General features: G+C 33.0%; 3 protein-coding genes across 6 annotated transcripts in view; 1 reads left to right on the top strand and 2 right to left on the bottom strand.

The window, feature by feature from the left end:
• LOC129798758 (fatty acyl-CoA reductase wat-like) overlaps window positions 1-2,726 on the top strand; it is a 39,012-nt gene extending 36,286 nt beyond the window's left edge. The window contains exons 8-10 of the mRNA XM_055842094.1: window positions 42-161; window positions 230-487; window positions 2,011-2,726. Coding sequence (XP_055698069.1) covers window positions 42-161; window positions 230-487; window positions 2,011-2,104 — 472 coding nt within the window. The 3' untranslated portion in view covers window positions 2,105-2,726. The remainder of the gene's footprint in view (window positions 1-41; window positions 162-229; window positions 488-2,010) is intronic.
• A 1,370-nt stretch (window positions 2,727-4,096) lies between these two features.
• On the bottom strand, window positions 4,097-13,068 carry LOC129798760 (tumor protein p73). 4 transcript variants are annotated; one of them, XM_055842097.1, is made up of 10 exons: window positions 12,895-13,068; window positions 12,396-12,617; window positions 11,233-11,299; window positions 11,133-11,156; window positions 11,032-11,061; window positions 10,873-10,971; window positions 10,540-10,807; window positions 10,234-10,477; window positions 4,944-5,347; window positions 4,097-4,875 (listed from the first exon to the last, which is right to left on the bottom strand). In XM_055842097.1, the coding sequence occupies exons 2-10, from the start codon at window positions 12,437-12,439 to the stop codon at window positions 4,841-4,843; spliced, it is 1,215 nt and encodes a 404-aa protein (XP_055698072.1). In that variant the 5' UTR covers window positions 12,440-12,617; window positions 12,895-13,068; the 3' UTR covers window positions 4,097-4,840. The 4 variants fall into 4 exon arrangements, with proteins under 4 accessions (XP_055698072.1, XP_055698073.1, XP_055698074.1 ...); XM_055842098.1 differs by lacking the exon at window positions 12,396-12,617; XM_055842099.1 differs by lacking the exon at window positions 12,895-13,068 and having other exon boundaries at window positions 12,424-12,613.
• LOC129798764 (WD repeat-containing protein 91) lies at window positions 6,737-9,723 on the bottom strand. The gene has a single exon (XM_055842105.1). The coding sequence runs from the start codon at window positions 7,801-7,803 to the stop codon at window positions 6,805-6,807; it is 999 nt and encodes a 332-aa protein (XP_055698080.1). The 5' UTR covers window positions 7,804-9,723; the 3' UTR covers window positions 6,737-6,804.
• Window positions 13,069-13,951: the final 883 nt, after the last annotated feature.

Raw genomic sequence — 13,951 nt, 5'->3', positions numbered from 1 at the left:
CGTCATTATCGGAATTTTTAATTAACGCCCATCCCTTGTAGGTATTTGAGCTTCCACATGCACAAATCAGCGACAGTGAACAAGATTTATATGATCTTTCTGCACTTTCTGCCCGCGATGTTAATTGACTCACTAGCACTGTGTGTCGGCCAGAAACCAAGGTAAGGCTTGTCTTGACGCAACACATCAGATGTCTCTGCAAATATATATTTTGTCCCAACTGCTGCAGGTTACTTAAGGTGTACAAGAAGATTCATAAATTTGCCAATATCATCTCGTTCTTTTGCAATAACGAATGGGTCTTTGAGAACGACAATGTTCAGCAATTGTGGCGCAAGTTGGACCAAAATGACCGGAATTTATTCCACTTTAGCATTAAGGATATTGATTGGGCCAGCTATTGTCATTTCTATATTCGAGGCATGAGGATCTATCTTTTCAAGGATGACCTTTCAACACTAGATGCTGCCAGGCGGAAATGGAGAAGGTAAATGAGATAAATTTAAAAAAAATAGGAGTACTCTGTTTCCAAGATCATATTTTGCATAGGTCTTAGACTGAAGGTCTATCCCACTTTCTTAATGTTGCGTAATAAAAAAATAGAGAAGTTAAGTCATATTGGATAAACTTTAGGTTTGAAGCCCATATTACACAAAAAAAATTCCTATATAGTTCAATAGAACAGCGAATAAGTTCTTGGGCTTTCCATGATACCGATGTCCTAGATTTGATCCTGTGACCAGCAAAGAAACGAACACTCTGGTATGCATGCTCAATGGTCATGAAGATACAACGAACACTTATTAAAGGAACCATAGAAGCATCCTCTTTAACCCTTTAACGACGATTGGGTCACCCGTGACCCATAGAGAAAATATTTTTTCCTCTCTAACTAAAGTAATTTTTTTCTAAAGTTTGTGCATAATCGCAAAGTAGAAGATTGTAGGAAACTAGGATATTTCTTGCAAATCTCTAAAAATTTGCTATATAATAAATATGAAATCTCAAAAGTGACGAATTTTCAAACTACCGCATTGATGAATGATTTTATTATTATTTTTATTATTTTCAAATTTTTTTAAACAAAAACCTCATGAGTCATGACACTAGAAACCACAATAATTAAATATAAGGTAAAGTACCCTCTAGTCGGTCGGTTCCTCAACTCGGCCAGTTGAATTATTTAACCAATTTTTTAACGTTTTATAGTCAATTTCTATGAAATTTTCACTGACTTACGTTATATATAATATAATACACCTTATAATGTTAAATCGGTAAGACCATATTATAACAAATCTAAGTAAATTGAATAAATAGTCACACTGGCCGAGTTGAGAAACCGGCCGACTACAGGGTACTTTACCTTAATATTTTTCATAAAAACGAAAATTATCATTCATTGGTATTGTCAAAAAATTGATTTAAATTATTAGATTTTTTTGTCTCTATCGTTTTTAGAGGCAAAAATACACAAATCAGACCCTGTTGGACTTTCCAATATTAGATGTAAGACGTTTCACAAAATTTGTTTATCGATTTCATTTTTATTGTTGATTCTTGGTCCGTAAAAAGTGTTTCATCCATAAAGGGTTAAAAGCATCAAACCCAATGAATTTTAAATCTATTCTAAATGAAAATCACTCCTCGAAAAAACAAACAAGTCTCTCGATCAATAATAATGCCATAAATATGGAAATTCAATGCTTAATTATATTGTAAAGTTATCTCATTTATAACAATAAAATTTGAACCTGGGAATGCTCCGTGTATCTGATTCAAAATTATTGCATAACATCTTCCTTCACCTCCAAATCAGATTATGCACTTCGGGTAGGCCCACGTTAAAAATCTCACATACAATAAGCTCATCTGAACTTTTTGACACTAAATTTAGTTAAAAGTAAGAAAATTAAGAGTGCACCGCAATTTTTCTCTTCACAAAAAATAAACTTTGTAAACTTTAACGTGACTGTAAGTTTAGATCTAATTCTAATATTTTTTTTGCAGATTCTACTGGTTCCATCAACTGCTAAAAGGCGCGATTCTCTCGCTCTTCCTTTATGCGCTATGGACAATGTTTTCGGGCTATGTTTGCCATTAACATTCAAAAGCATCCGATCTATAAACACTATATGAAATATTAAATTGTAATAATGGGATTGCTAAAAGTGTGTAAAAATTTATATAAAAAGTTTTATTAAATTACCAATTGTAAAATTTCTTTTTATAAATAATGTTTATAATAAATTGTGTAAATATATAAAGTAGGTTCTCTGTATGTAAGTTTGATTAAAAATTGAATCAATAAGAATGAAAATTTTTGTAAATTTTTTGATTAAGTGTGGCAATAAAATACCAGAACAACATAAGTTAGGGGATGTTGCATCGTGAAAATAACTATATAGTAGAAATATCTGAGACAGACGTCAAATGTTAAGAAATACAGATGATATATCATTTAATACTCTATCATTTAAGATAACCAAAAATTGGATGTGCTTTTTATTAAGAAATTAATTCTTTTTGTATAATTTATTTACTTTTGGAAATTTGTAGTGAAACAAATCATAACATCCAAAATTAAAATACGTCTTTTCTTTAAAGTTATAGGATATAGTTCTACTTTGTAAGTTGGATTTCTTTTATCATTTTTTTGTTTCTCCTCTCCTGTAAAATGATTGTAAACAATCATATAAAGAATGTTGAATAAAAAGTTATTGAATCTACGTGAGAGTTCATTTGTGGGTCACAGTCAATTGGGCATGGTATGGAAGGTGAGTCTGACTAATTTTTCCAAATGTCTCATTTACCTCCAACATGGGCATCAATTATTGAGACACCTTTTTTTCATGCAATTGAAAGTAAGTCATAATAGGCTGTGAGAGTGCTAATGGAACAATAATTGTCTCCATCCGACACTGACCTTTTTTCCCGCGCAGCTCTTTGAATTAGCGGTGAGACTAAAGGGATCTCCCCAGAGAGTCACGATCAACCGTGAGATCAGAAAAGCCACAATAGCATCACCTTGGGAGTGAAAACAGTGAGAGAGCAATAAAAATTTTCAATCTTGACACTTTCTGCGCAACCAGAAGGTCACTCTGAGCACTTGAAAAACTTGACATTGGCCACCCAATAGCGCATTACAAAATTTTAATCAATTTTTACGGAAAATATTCTTGTATTAAATAGCAAATTTTCCAAAAGTTCCGAATATAAGTATAAAATCATTATTATCCTAGATATCTTCTTATCCATGGAAAGGACGGAAATATCATGGGCAAAATTTTATAGACGCTGGCCAGGCCTGTCGACTCGACAGAGAAAACTATGGTCAGTTTCTAAGTATATTGGTTCAAAGAACTACTAACGTGTAAGCCAAAAACGACTGTCAGACATTGGAAAATAAAATGATGTGATACTTAGAATCGGAACTTTGACAAAATTGAATGAACTCCCTGACAAGGTCTCTCCCTGGAGAAACGAAGGGATACCCCACATCTCCCCGAATAATTCTCCATCAAGTACCTAGGAAAAACAGGCAAAGGAAGTCTATTATTTTTGTTATTCATTACTTGGAACTACATCTCAGGGAAAATATCCCGTAGCTCTCTATAGGGAATCAGGAAAAAGAATTCGGAAAAAAACTGGAAAATAATGTCGCAAGGAAGTCCCACACAAAGGTGATGGAAATTTCTTCGTAGATAAAATTTTATTGTAAGTTCAAAACTGGTATTTCTCTGTCAGACTTCTCAGAGATTATATGACCAATGAACCTAAACATTCCTTAGTTAACTCTCTTCTAAATCTAAAGATTTATTAAATATTTGACCTTGAAAACCCATTTTTAGGGATGATTAAATGAATAGGCACACTACACGTAATTTACCTACGTTATTTGAAGTAAATTGAACTTGCTGGGATACGCGAGAAATGGATCATTCCGCACGCTCTAATGATGACATTTCCAGGTTAATTTAATTAACTCGAAAGATTTTTATATAGGGACACCGTGTTGAAGCTGAAGATCCACTTGATTTGTGAGTGCAAAAAAAGGCAGAGGACGGGTCAGGTATCTAAAGTAAAACCATCATCATTGTATATCTAGATATATATTTCTTCATGTCTTTATGAAACTTAAAAAAACTATAATAAACATATAAATTTAGAAAAGTTTTCTTACACTTTTCCCTTTAAATTATTTTTTTTTCTTAAGAAATCGAGAAATTGCTTCTCAACAAAAATTAAAAAAATACAGTTCATCTTAATAGCTCAACTGTTCAATTTAGTCATAAGAATCTTTTGAACTTAAGATAAATTGCTTAAGGTTGACGCAAATTGAATACACTCAATTTCATCTCACAATTGTGTTTTGTTAAGGTACTAAAGCTATTTAATTTTATGTCATTTTAAAAAACTAATTTTATGTAGAGGCTTCATATCTTATCAATAGATATTCTTCTCACCTTTGCAAAAAAAAATAGACAAATATATCTAAGTAAACGCAAAAAAATATTTGCAAATTCCACAGCTCTTCTCTTCATGAGTGCTATTAGAGACTTGAGAAAGTAAATTTGTAAATAAAGTTCTGTAATACTAATGTAAGAATGAATTAAATAATAATTCATTCCCATTCCTTTCTTGCTCATTAATCATTCTATCATGTTCTTAGCAATACTTACATGCCTCTATTTTCTCACTATTAAAATGTCTTACAGATACTCAATACGGATGCATGTAAAAAAAATTGATGCACTGTCTGTAAAGTAATTATAAATTAAAATCTCCAATAGCACCCATAATCTTTCAAAACTCTCTTAAATTAAAATAACATGGCAGTTTAATTGTTCAAATTACTTTGTGACGGCAGAGATTCTGTAAAAGACAAACACCTAGAGATAAAACAACTGCTAAAGAAAAATTAACAAAAATAAAATACTTACGCTGCTGCTTCTTTATCATTTTGATGAACTTCCCAAAGCGCTGACTGTTTTCCGGATCGCTTACTATCTTCCCAGCAATTTCATTGTAAGCACTATGCAGAACATTCTTCATCGAAGCAGCATCAGGCATGGTGATTTTGCATGAAATCCCATTGACTAGGGACTCTGCACTTGACACCTTCTCACATTGCACTGAGGGTGTGTCTTCCTCTTCATTATATTTGATCATTGCTTCATTAACAGGCACTACTTCAGGAGCTCTGCATGGTCTTTTACCGCTTGAACAGGATCCACTGGATGAGGATTTTCTTTTCTTGTCCGGATGAGACTCCTCATGGCTTCTGTCTCTCTTCGGAACTGTACAAACTTTGAAGTTGATCATCCTCTGGCCGTAAATTTGGCCACTGAAATACCCACAATTAACAATTTAGTAATAAGTCAAATTTCTTTTTGTGTTAAGTTATAGAGTTACCAAACTTAACAAGTTTGATATAGTAATTGTAAGGACTCTGTTCAAGACTGCATTTTATTTACTGGTCGAACTCTATCAAGATAATAGTTTTATAATTCCTCAATTTTTAGACCCCTCCCAAATTTCTACCTTCCTCCGGGAATCACTTTTCTTAACATAATCTTCGCAAATCACTCGATTTATGAGAAGTTATGTCACGCTGTTCCTCAGATTCGTCTGTCCATTATCAGGCTTAGGCACTAAATGATTAACTAGCGACTTTGAACCTTTGGAGGACCTCACATAAATTTACCCAAGGACCATAAACATAGACATCTAAATCACAGACTTAGTTACAAAATTAAATTACAAGTTTGAGCACTTCCCAAAGGTGGGACACTATCCCACTCCTTTTTTGTTTAGCTTCTTTTGGACCTTAAAATATCTAGCAAGCAAAAATCAGTACCTTTACAGTTTGTGTTTTTTTTTTATTCACAAGAATCGGATTTTTATCAATTCCAAATAGTACAAAAATTGTAATATTCTAGAAATTCCGTATTTTCATTTCGTACCCTCAGAGTCCCAAAAGATGAGAAAGAGTTAAATCCTTAGTTTAAATGTGTCCTGTCAATAGAAAATATTGTTTTTTTTTTTGTTAAATCTATAGTGAGTTGTCCTGATGAGCGCAGAGATTGTTTTTCTATCTTATGTTTTTTCTTTAACCTTTTAAGGACGATTGGGTCTGAGTCACCCATGACCCCCGTGACCCATAGAGAAAATCATTTTTCCTGACTACCTGAAGTTATTTCTTTGTAATGTTTGTGCGTAATCGCAAAGTAGAAGGTTGTAGAAAACTAGGATATTTCTTTCAAATCTTCATATATTTGCTATGTAATAAATATTAAGGATAACCGAATTAATAAATGATTTTTATTTTATTTTAGAGAAACCTCTTGACACAGAGTAACTATATATACATAATATTTTTCATTGGAATGAAAAATATCATTCATCGGTAGTGTCAGAAAAATTATTTAAATTTTTCGTCTATTTTCGTCTGTATCGTTCATTGAGGCAAAAAATACACAAAATTCACTCTGTTGAATTTCTCAATGATAAATGTAGCAAATTTCATTGGTTTTGATTATTAGTTTCATTTTTATTGTTTATTTATCGGTCCGTAAAGAGTGTGTCGTCTTTATAGTTAGTATGCTTAAGAATTTCAATAAATTTTTACAATATCTTAATTTTATTTACATATATAGTTAGTATTTTATAGAATTTAAAAGATCGGGCACTAGTAGTCCTAAATTTGTATTTGTTGAAAATGAAAAATATGTGATGATTTTAGATAATTTATTTATATATGAGGTTTTGTTGGACAATGCTTTGTTCTTTATAAAATATAAATTATTCCCTGTGCATCCACGTGCGACTCCCAACACTACCAGACCTCTTCTTGTTTCTTTCATCTTTCCGGCCGAGAACTGGACTTCCTCCTGTTCCTATATTCATGTTTCTGATGAGTGATTTAAATCCTTTAGCTTGAATATCAGCACTCTGGCCAAGATTCAGAGTTTCTTGGGCAATAATGTAGAAATCATCAATGATGTGAGCTGGAGGAGGAATGTCAAAGGGTACAACATCATTCAGTGGATTCTGTGGAATATTTCCCTTAACAGAAGTTTGAGACCCAGAAGTTCGCTGACGGTTAGAATCGTAGGACTTCTGGTCAGTGAATGCAGAGATTCGTGATTGGTGGGATGTTGAAGTACTTGAGGAAGCAGCCTGTGGGTTGTTGATAGAGAGCGACTGAAGGCGACTTTTGAGAGCAGCATTTTCATCTTGCAACTTCTTTATCATGGAAGCCTCCGTTTCAGCCCTAATAAGAGTTGGTTGCGGCATGCATTGAAATATAGTGGCAAGGAAATTGTGAAAAGATATCATCAGAGTATCCTGCCATTGTTTAGTGAAGCAAACTCCAAATACTGGATGCTCCTCCGGATTCTTACAAAAAGGAAACAGAAACCATTCTTTCCATTCTGGCTGATTCTGAAGCTCTGGAGCTAGTTTAGCAAAGAAATCCGTGATTTTATCCATTTTATTGGCACTGAACGCTATCACCAAGTAGAGCTTCAATATTCCAGATTCAATCTTCTTCACAGCCACTGTATAGGAATGCTCAAGTTTTGTGAAAAGTATTCCATCCAAATGGGCCCACATGTCTCTGAGAGCCCCAAGATCTGACTGATTAATACTCTGGCTAATTTTATCCACAATTTTATCCACGCGGAAGCTCTTGTCCTTGTCCAGCTTCAACTCAAAGTCAAAGGCTTTCAAGGAGTTGGAAAAACCTCTAAACAACATATATTCACGTATAAGGCCGTCTACGTATTGCACGTGGGCCATTTTCTCAGTTTTTGCACCAAAAATTTATATTTTAATTATTTTTGCGGAACAAAAAACATAAACCAAGAGAAAACATTTGCTTGTCAGGAAGTTGCAATATTTCCCGCAACTTCATGGCGCTCAAATCGTATAAAAGAATGTCTAAATTCGCGCTCTTTCATAATAAATTCAAATCATGAGACTCATTTTTGATTGGATTTTTGATACTCTTACAATTTAACATACATACTCTTTTTGTGTTCTAATATTAATTGTCTTTTTAACTCTTAAAGATTTACGCGATATATAGTATAGATAAATAAATTTGTAATTTTTTCGATATTTCGACTTAAAGAATTTTAAAATGAAAGTTTTTGATCAGTATTTGTAATACAATTCTAAAATTTTGCAATAATTAATGAAAACCATCAATTTATTAGATGTGTTTTTTATTGGGTATATAGTAATAAATTATTCCTCTACCTTACCCTTATTTGTTTTTTTTTCCGAAATAACAAAGAGTAAAAAATGTAAAGAGTACAGAGTGGAAATTTTACCCGTTTCGGGTCCATTCGTCCCCTCCCTAAGGTGCTTTTTCTTTTTGAAATTGAAGTACATATACAGAAAAAATCAAATATATTGTAGTAAAATTTGTCAAAAAATTAACAAAAAAAATCTTTCGTAAAAAGCAGTATATAATAAAAGTTCTATAAGGACAAAACACGAGAAAAAAATTGCAAGCAAAGTTTAAGAAAACTAAACATTCATTATCTGCTAGGATGATTAAGGCAGTATTGTAGGAATGTCAAAGAATTTGAAATCCTGCCGTAAGCAAGTCTATGTAATTATGTAATTATCCATTATCCATTATAGCGCGTGTTTAGATAATAATGTTCAATCCAATTCAATTTATTGATAAATAAATAGAACAAGCTGTCTTCTGTACAAAGAAGTTCAGTGGTAGCCACAAATCTGAGGATAAGCTCCCTCTTCCGCTCACAAGGTAAGCTATTCCATAAAATAATTCCCTCTACAAAAAGGGAGTTGCGGAGAATGCGACACCCCAAACGCGGCACACGGAGACACGAAGCCCTAGTGGACGATCCAGCCATCACAAACTCCGCGAGATACCGTGGCCCACCAGTGTACAATAATCGAGCGACAAAGTCTACAGCACGAGTCTGCAGATAAGGGACAAGAGGAAGGCCAAGGATTGATCAATCCAAGGAGAAATATAATCGTATTTGCGCAACCCAAAAACGTAATGCACACAAGAATTAAATGCCCTGCTCAGGCGATCCTTCGTCTCAACACTGGCGCTGAAAAATAATTCAGCCCCATAGGTGAAGAAAGGAATAATTAGAGACCTAATAAGTAGGAGCCTGGTACCTTGTGGTGTGAAAGTTGTGAAATGTTCTTTCTTTTAATTTTCTGAATTTAATAATAATCCACAGAATTTTTGAATTTTAGAATGAGTTCCAGAATTTCGATTACTTCATTTTCTAACAATTTCTAGCTATAAAATATTTATATTTCTAGAATTACTTAAAAATTCTCACAGCCAGGACACATTTTGCACGAAATTTCCTGATTTTTATATAGTGCCGCGAGATTTGTGATTGTGAATGACTCCAGAAATGTATGATAGTCTTACAAGTCACTTATCTGTTATGCAGAAGGATCCCCAAAACCAGAAGAGTTATAGGCAAAGGGCTCATGAAGTGATTCTCATACCGTTTGAATAAAAATCCGTATGAAGTCAACAAAACTGGATATTTCAAGGCACATATTTCCTTCGAATGGCTTTAGATGAACTTAATGAATTACTCGCCAAACTGAAGCTTCATGCAAGTTTATCACTAAACCACTGTATTTTTTACCCATAAGTAGTATTAATGAGTGAAAGAATTTAATAAGAACAATTTGGTTGAAAAGACTACTTGTTCAACTGCAAGAAAATCGAAAATAAGGAAAATAATGAGCAATTGTAACATTTTAAAAGTTATTTTAACATATTTAAACTTGTATCGTAGTACTATCAATTTAATTGATTTTTAATGTAAAATAAAAGATAGGAACCATTCATCTGAAAATTAATTTGAATTATCAAACTCAAAAAATCCAAGTGTGATAGCACAGTTAAAATATTTTTGTGGACCTTATAATTATAGATTGATAAATTATAGCTGAGATTCTTTACATTTACAATTTTGAGTTGAATTTTGGGGATAAAAATCACGTCGAGCAAACAGTTTTCGGTGGCAAAATTTATAAATTATATTGTGTGTAGACGAAATATACGCCAAATGTAAAATGTATTGAAATGAAAAAAAAATCTACAAAATTAACCCCAGGAGATGGAAGGTAAAAACTTGGAGCGATTAAGAAATAGAGGGGTATATTGCTGTTTCGGCAGAGATCGAGCCACAAAATTAAATATTGATCACTTACCGTTCATCCTCCAGTGTAAAGAAAAGAACAGTAGCTCTCCTGTTGATGCCCGTAGGACAAGAATTCTGGCATGCGAACTCCAACGTCACTGAAGTTCGAACCCAATTATCCTCCTCAGTTTTAATATTTTGCGTCAAAGGATAGATCAATGCGAGACGTTTAATGAAAGTCTGACCATCCTTAGTTCCCCAATACTCCACACCTTCATGAGGACACTTTATTATGTGAGACTCTCTTCCAGGTTCTAAAAAAGAAAACCAAACAAATTTAATAACATTTCAAATGTACCACTTTGCAGTTATTTACTTTCTGGATTGATGACTTTGTGATTGTTGCATCGAACCACTGGCATGTATGGATAATCTGGATAAACGATCATAACACGACAGAAAAGCCTGGTTGCAAAAGATGTTTTGTAGGACACCTCAAGATTCAGCAACGTGTTGATTTTGATAAAAAGTTTCTTCAACGAAGGAGAATACGACCAATTCGATTGATTACTTGGAGCTGGGATAGTCAATTCAAAGTCACAGGTACCAGAGTTCTCGACAAGCCTGGGAAAGTGATTCCAGTGCTACAGAGGAAAAGATCATCACAATTAAAATTATCAATTTGGCTTGTGGAAACAGAGAGATTAACCTCTGGATCGGGTTTCTGGTCCCTGAGCATACTAGTATCCTGAGGCAGCATCAATTGATTCACATTCTGAGAATTTCCCAGATCAAAAATTCCCTGAATCTGTAAATATTCCCCTATTGAGCTATGCATTTTAAGGAGATCTCGATCGCTATCACTTACAGCATTGTACGCCTCCTGGCTCCCCATTTCCTGAACAATATTAAGAAATACTGGTTAGAAGATTTTCCAGTATTGACAATATTTAATCCACTTATACTTACAGTAGCCATAAGCAATTCCTCTGTCTGTATCAAGAAAAAAAACAGATATATTATTTTGATTAACAAAAACAGAACAATAAAAACAATAAAATGGACTCACATTTATTTGAAACAGATTGTTTGGCTGTTCTTCAAAGTGGTTCATCGTATTGTCTACCATTGTAAATCTTAGTAAAGCGAAAAACGAGAAAAAGCATATTATTGATTAGGTTTGCGCAGATTTACGGTATCTTGTAGATAGTAAAAATTATTTACTATTTTTGGCAGTAAATAAACAGATGGATCATTTACTACGTATACATTATATAAATTGTTATCGTGAAAATTATGCTCAAAATAATTCGAAATTGATTTTAAATTTATAAAAGTTAAGATTATTTTTTTAATAATATTATTACCGGCAAAACATTTAACAACGGGTTATTTATCTGATAATTATTGATTTACAGTTCCATGTTCTTAAAAATTAAGAGCAGTGAAGCTTACTAAAATAACAGCTTTTAGAAAGCACACGAGATACTAAATTAAAAAAAATCTGAGGCACTTTTTTTTAAAACATAATTAATTTATGATACGCATTGTATTATACTCAAAATAAAGCGTGTTTTTGAAAGAATCACAACTAAAAGTGCAATATTTTCTGATTAAAAAAAATCACAATTCTTTGATACATATTATTTTTACATGATAGCGCCTATATAAGAATTTAACACCCCTTCCCAGTTGCTGAGTACACTTCCGCCCTAAGGATTACGCTTAGTGACTTGCAATTCACGCGATGTACAATTCTCCTAAATATTAACAATAGGAATAAAATTTTAATATCACCTAACTTTACATCATCGTTCAAATAAAATTCATGTGTATCGTGAATTTATTTAAATGTGATAAAGAAAACTATTCAAATTTTTCTAGACAAAATGAGGCAGGAGGCAGGATGCGGAATACCTTACCTAATCGGGTACACAAAAGGATACAGATTGAGAGTACCAAATTTCAGTATGACCCTTTATAAAGTAGCTCTTAACATATTAAGAGAGATGATCCTTAGCAAAATACTAAGATTCCAATTTTTTTCTAAATTTGTACTAAATTTACTCTTGAATGTACATTTGAAGGCCATTAGTAGAGATAAAAAGTAGTTTGATCTCCATGTGAAGAGCCGGGAAACTTCAATAATCCTCGAAAATAATTATGATTAAATCATGATAGCCAAAGCAAACTCCATTTCAGAGGTTCTTTTACTCCTCTTATTTCTCTTACTCAACCAGTAGGTGCAAGTGCAACCAACCCTTAGGATCAAGCATTTTTTGTGCGATTAATTCCAATGGAAGATAATTTCCATGATCAATGGAAGGAGTCTCTGGAGTTTCGATGTATGCAAGAAGATGACATCATCTTTTTTCACATAATGTTTTCACAATGCAATTTTGCCCTAAAAACTAATACGAATTTCAAGGAATTGTTTTATGATCCTTTGCCCGTCTGAAATCCAAATAAGAAAAGAACACACCATTAGAGCTGAGATAACCTCAACTTTTCGTTCATTGCAAATTCTGCAACAAATACTGCAGTGCTGCATTACATTTCTACGACAAAAGAAAAATTAGCGAGAATTGGTTGTTTTTTAAGGGATATTTTAAAGATCAAGCCGCGAAATAAATGAGAAAAATGGATTTCAATATAGGGAGCCATCAAAGACGCAAGTAGGTAGCAAACTAAAACTATTTTTGTAATGATTTCCAAAAAAGAGTCAACTTACCTTAAATTTCGCTATTGTGGAATCGGTGGTTTCATAAGCACCCGAACTTGGTTTATTTTGTCTAGATTTTTCATCAAATAAAATAGTTTTTTGAAAAAAATCTCCGGCACCCTTGCACGCACTCAAAAGAACACCGCACAAAACATAAATGTCTGATTGGAAGACAGCCCAGCTGATCACTTGTTACCCTTGTTACAAAGCATTAACTACTAATATTGATATTTATATTTAGCAAACAATACAATATATTTTGAATCCAACTAGAAAAAATGTGTAAAATTAAAAAAAAGTGTATTATATAATTATTTTCTTTTACTAAATTTAAAAAATTAGGGACTTGATATACAATTAAATAAGTAAAAATTCTTTCTAATTACCTAATCTTTTCTTCAGGAAAATTCGTTTTGGTTTTTTATTGGAGTTCTTGTCCAGCTGGGTCACTGGAAGGAGAGCTCTGGAAGTGGTGCTTAAATATTCCAACAGGTGGTGTAACTACAACCTGGATAATGGCGAACGCGTAGCCCGTCAAATCATTGCTCTACCTGCCGATTTTACTCGGAGGTTTTTTGAATTTTAACGGTATATTCTAGTACATTCAGAGAAAATCTGCAGATTCTCGGCAGAATTTCTCCCTAGAAAATCTGCATAACCTCCATTACTTCACAAAAATATTGTTGATTTATGAAGAAACTGTAGAAGTTATAAAGAAAATTGTATGCTCTGCTTAACAAGCATTACCGAGTACACATTTTAGATAAGTAAAAAAACTGCGAGCAAAAATACTAATTTCTTAAAAATCACCAATCGAATGATACAAAAACACGAAATTTTGGTCGACACTCTGTTTAAAGTTTTCACTTCACTTTTCTCTACTTGTAACACGGCGTCGCAGAATTCTTTATTTTATATAAACACCGTGATATCACTAAGAATAACTCTATAGAATTTTGCAAACTTCAGTGAAAAATTTTTCCATCTCTTCTGACACATCTTGTCTGGAAAGTCTGGAATGTAGAAAAAATCTACAGAATATCTACAGAAATTCATCAGAGATTCG

Source organism: Phlebotomus papatasi, chromosome 1 (assembly GCF_024763615.1).
Source record: "Phlebotomus papatasi isolate M1 chromosome 1, Ppap_2.1, whole genome shotgun sequence".
NCBI classification, from domain to species: domain Eukaryota; kingdom Metazoa; phylum Arthropoda; class Insecta; order Diptera; family Psychodidae; genus Phlebotomus; species Phlebotomus papatasi.
The sequence above is the reverse complement of the archived record's forward strand: the minus strand, read 5'-3'. Positions and strand labels throughout refer to the sequence as shown.

Bases quoted from the DNA above. Each gene is read 5' to 3' on its own strand.
- LOC129798764 (XM_055842105.1), bottom strand. From the start codon at position 7,803: ATGGCCCACGTGCAATACGTAGACGGCCTTATACGTGAATATATGTTG.
- LOC129798760 (XM_055842097.1), bottom strand. From the start codon at position 12,439: ATGCTTGATCCTAAGGGTTGGTTGCACTTGCACCTACTGGTTGA. The intron at 11,300-12,395 runs GTAAGAGAAATA...CGCTTTACTAAG, and splicing joins CACTTGCACCTACTGGTTGA to ATTTACAATGGTAGACAATA. The intron at 11,157-11,232 runs GTGAGTCCATTT...TTCTTGATACAG, and splicing joins ACAATCTGTTTCAAATAAAT to ACAGAGGAATTGCTTATGGC.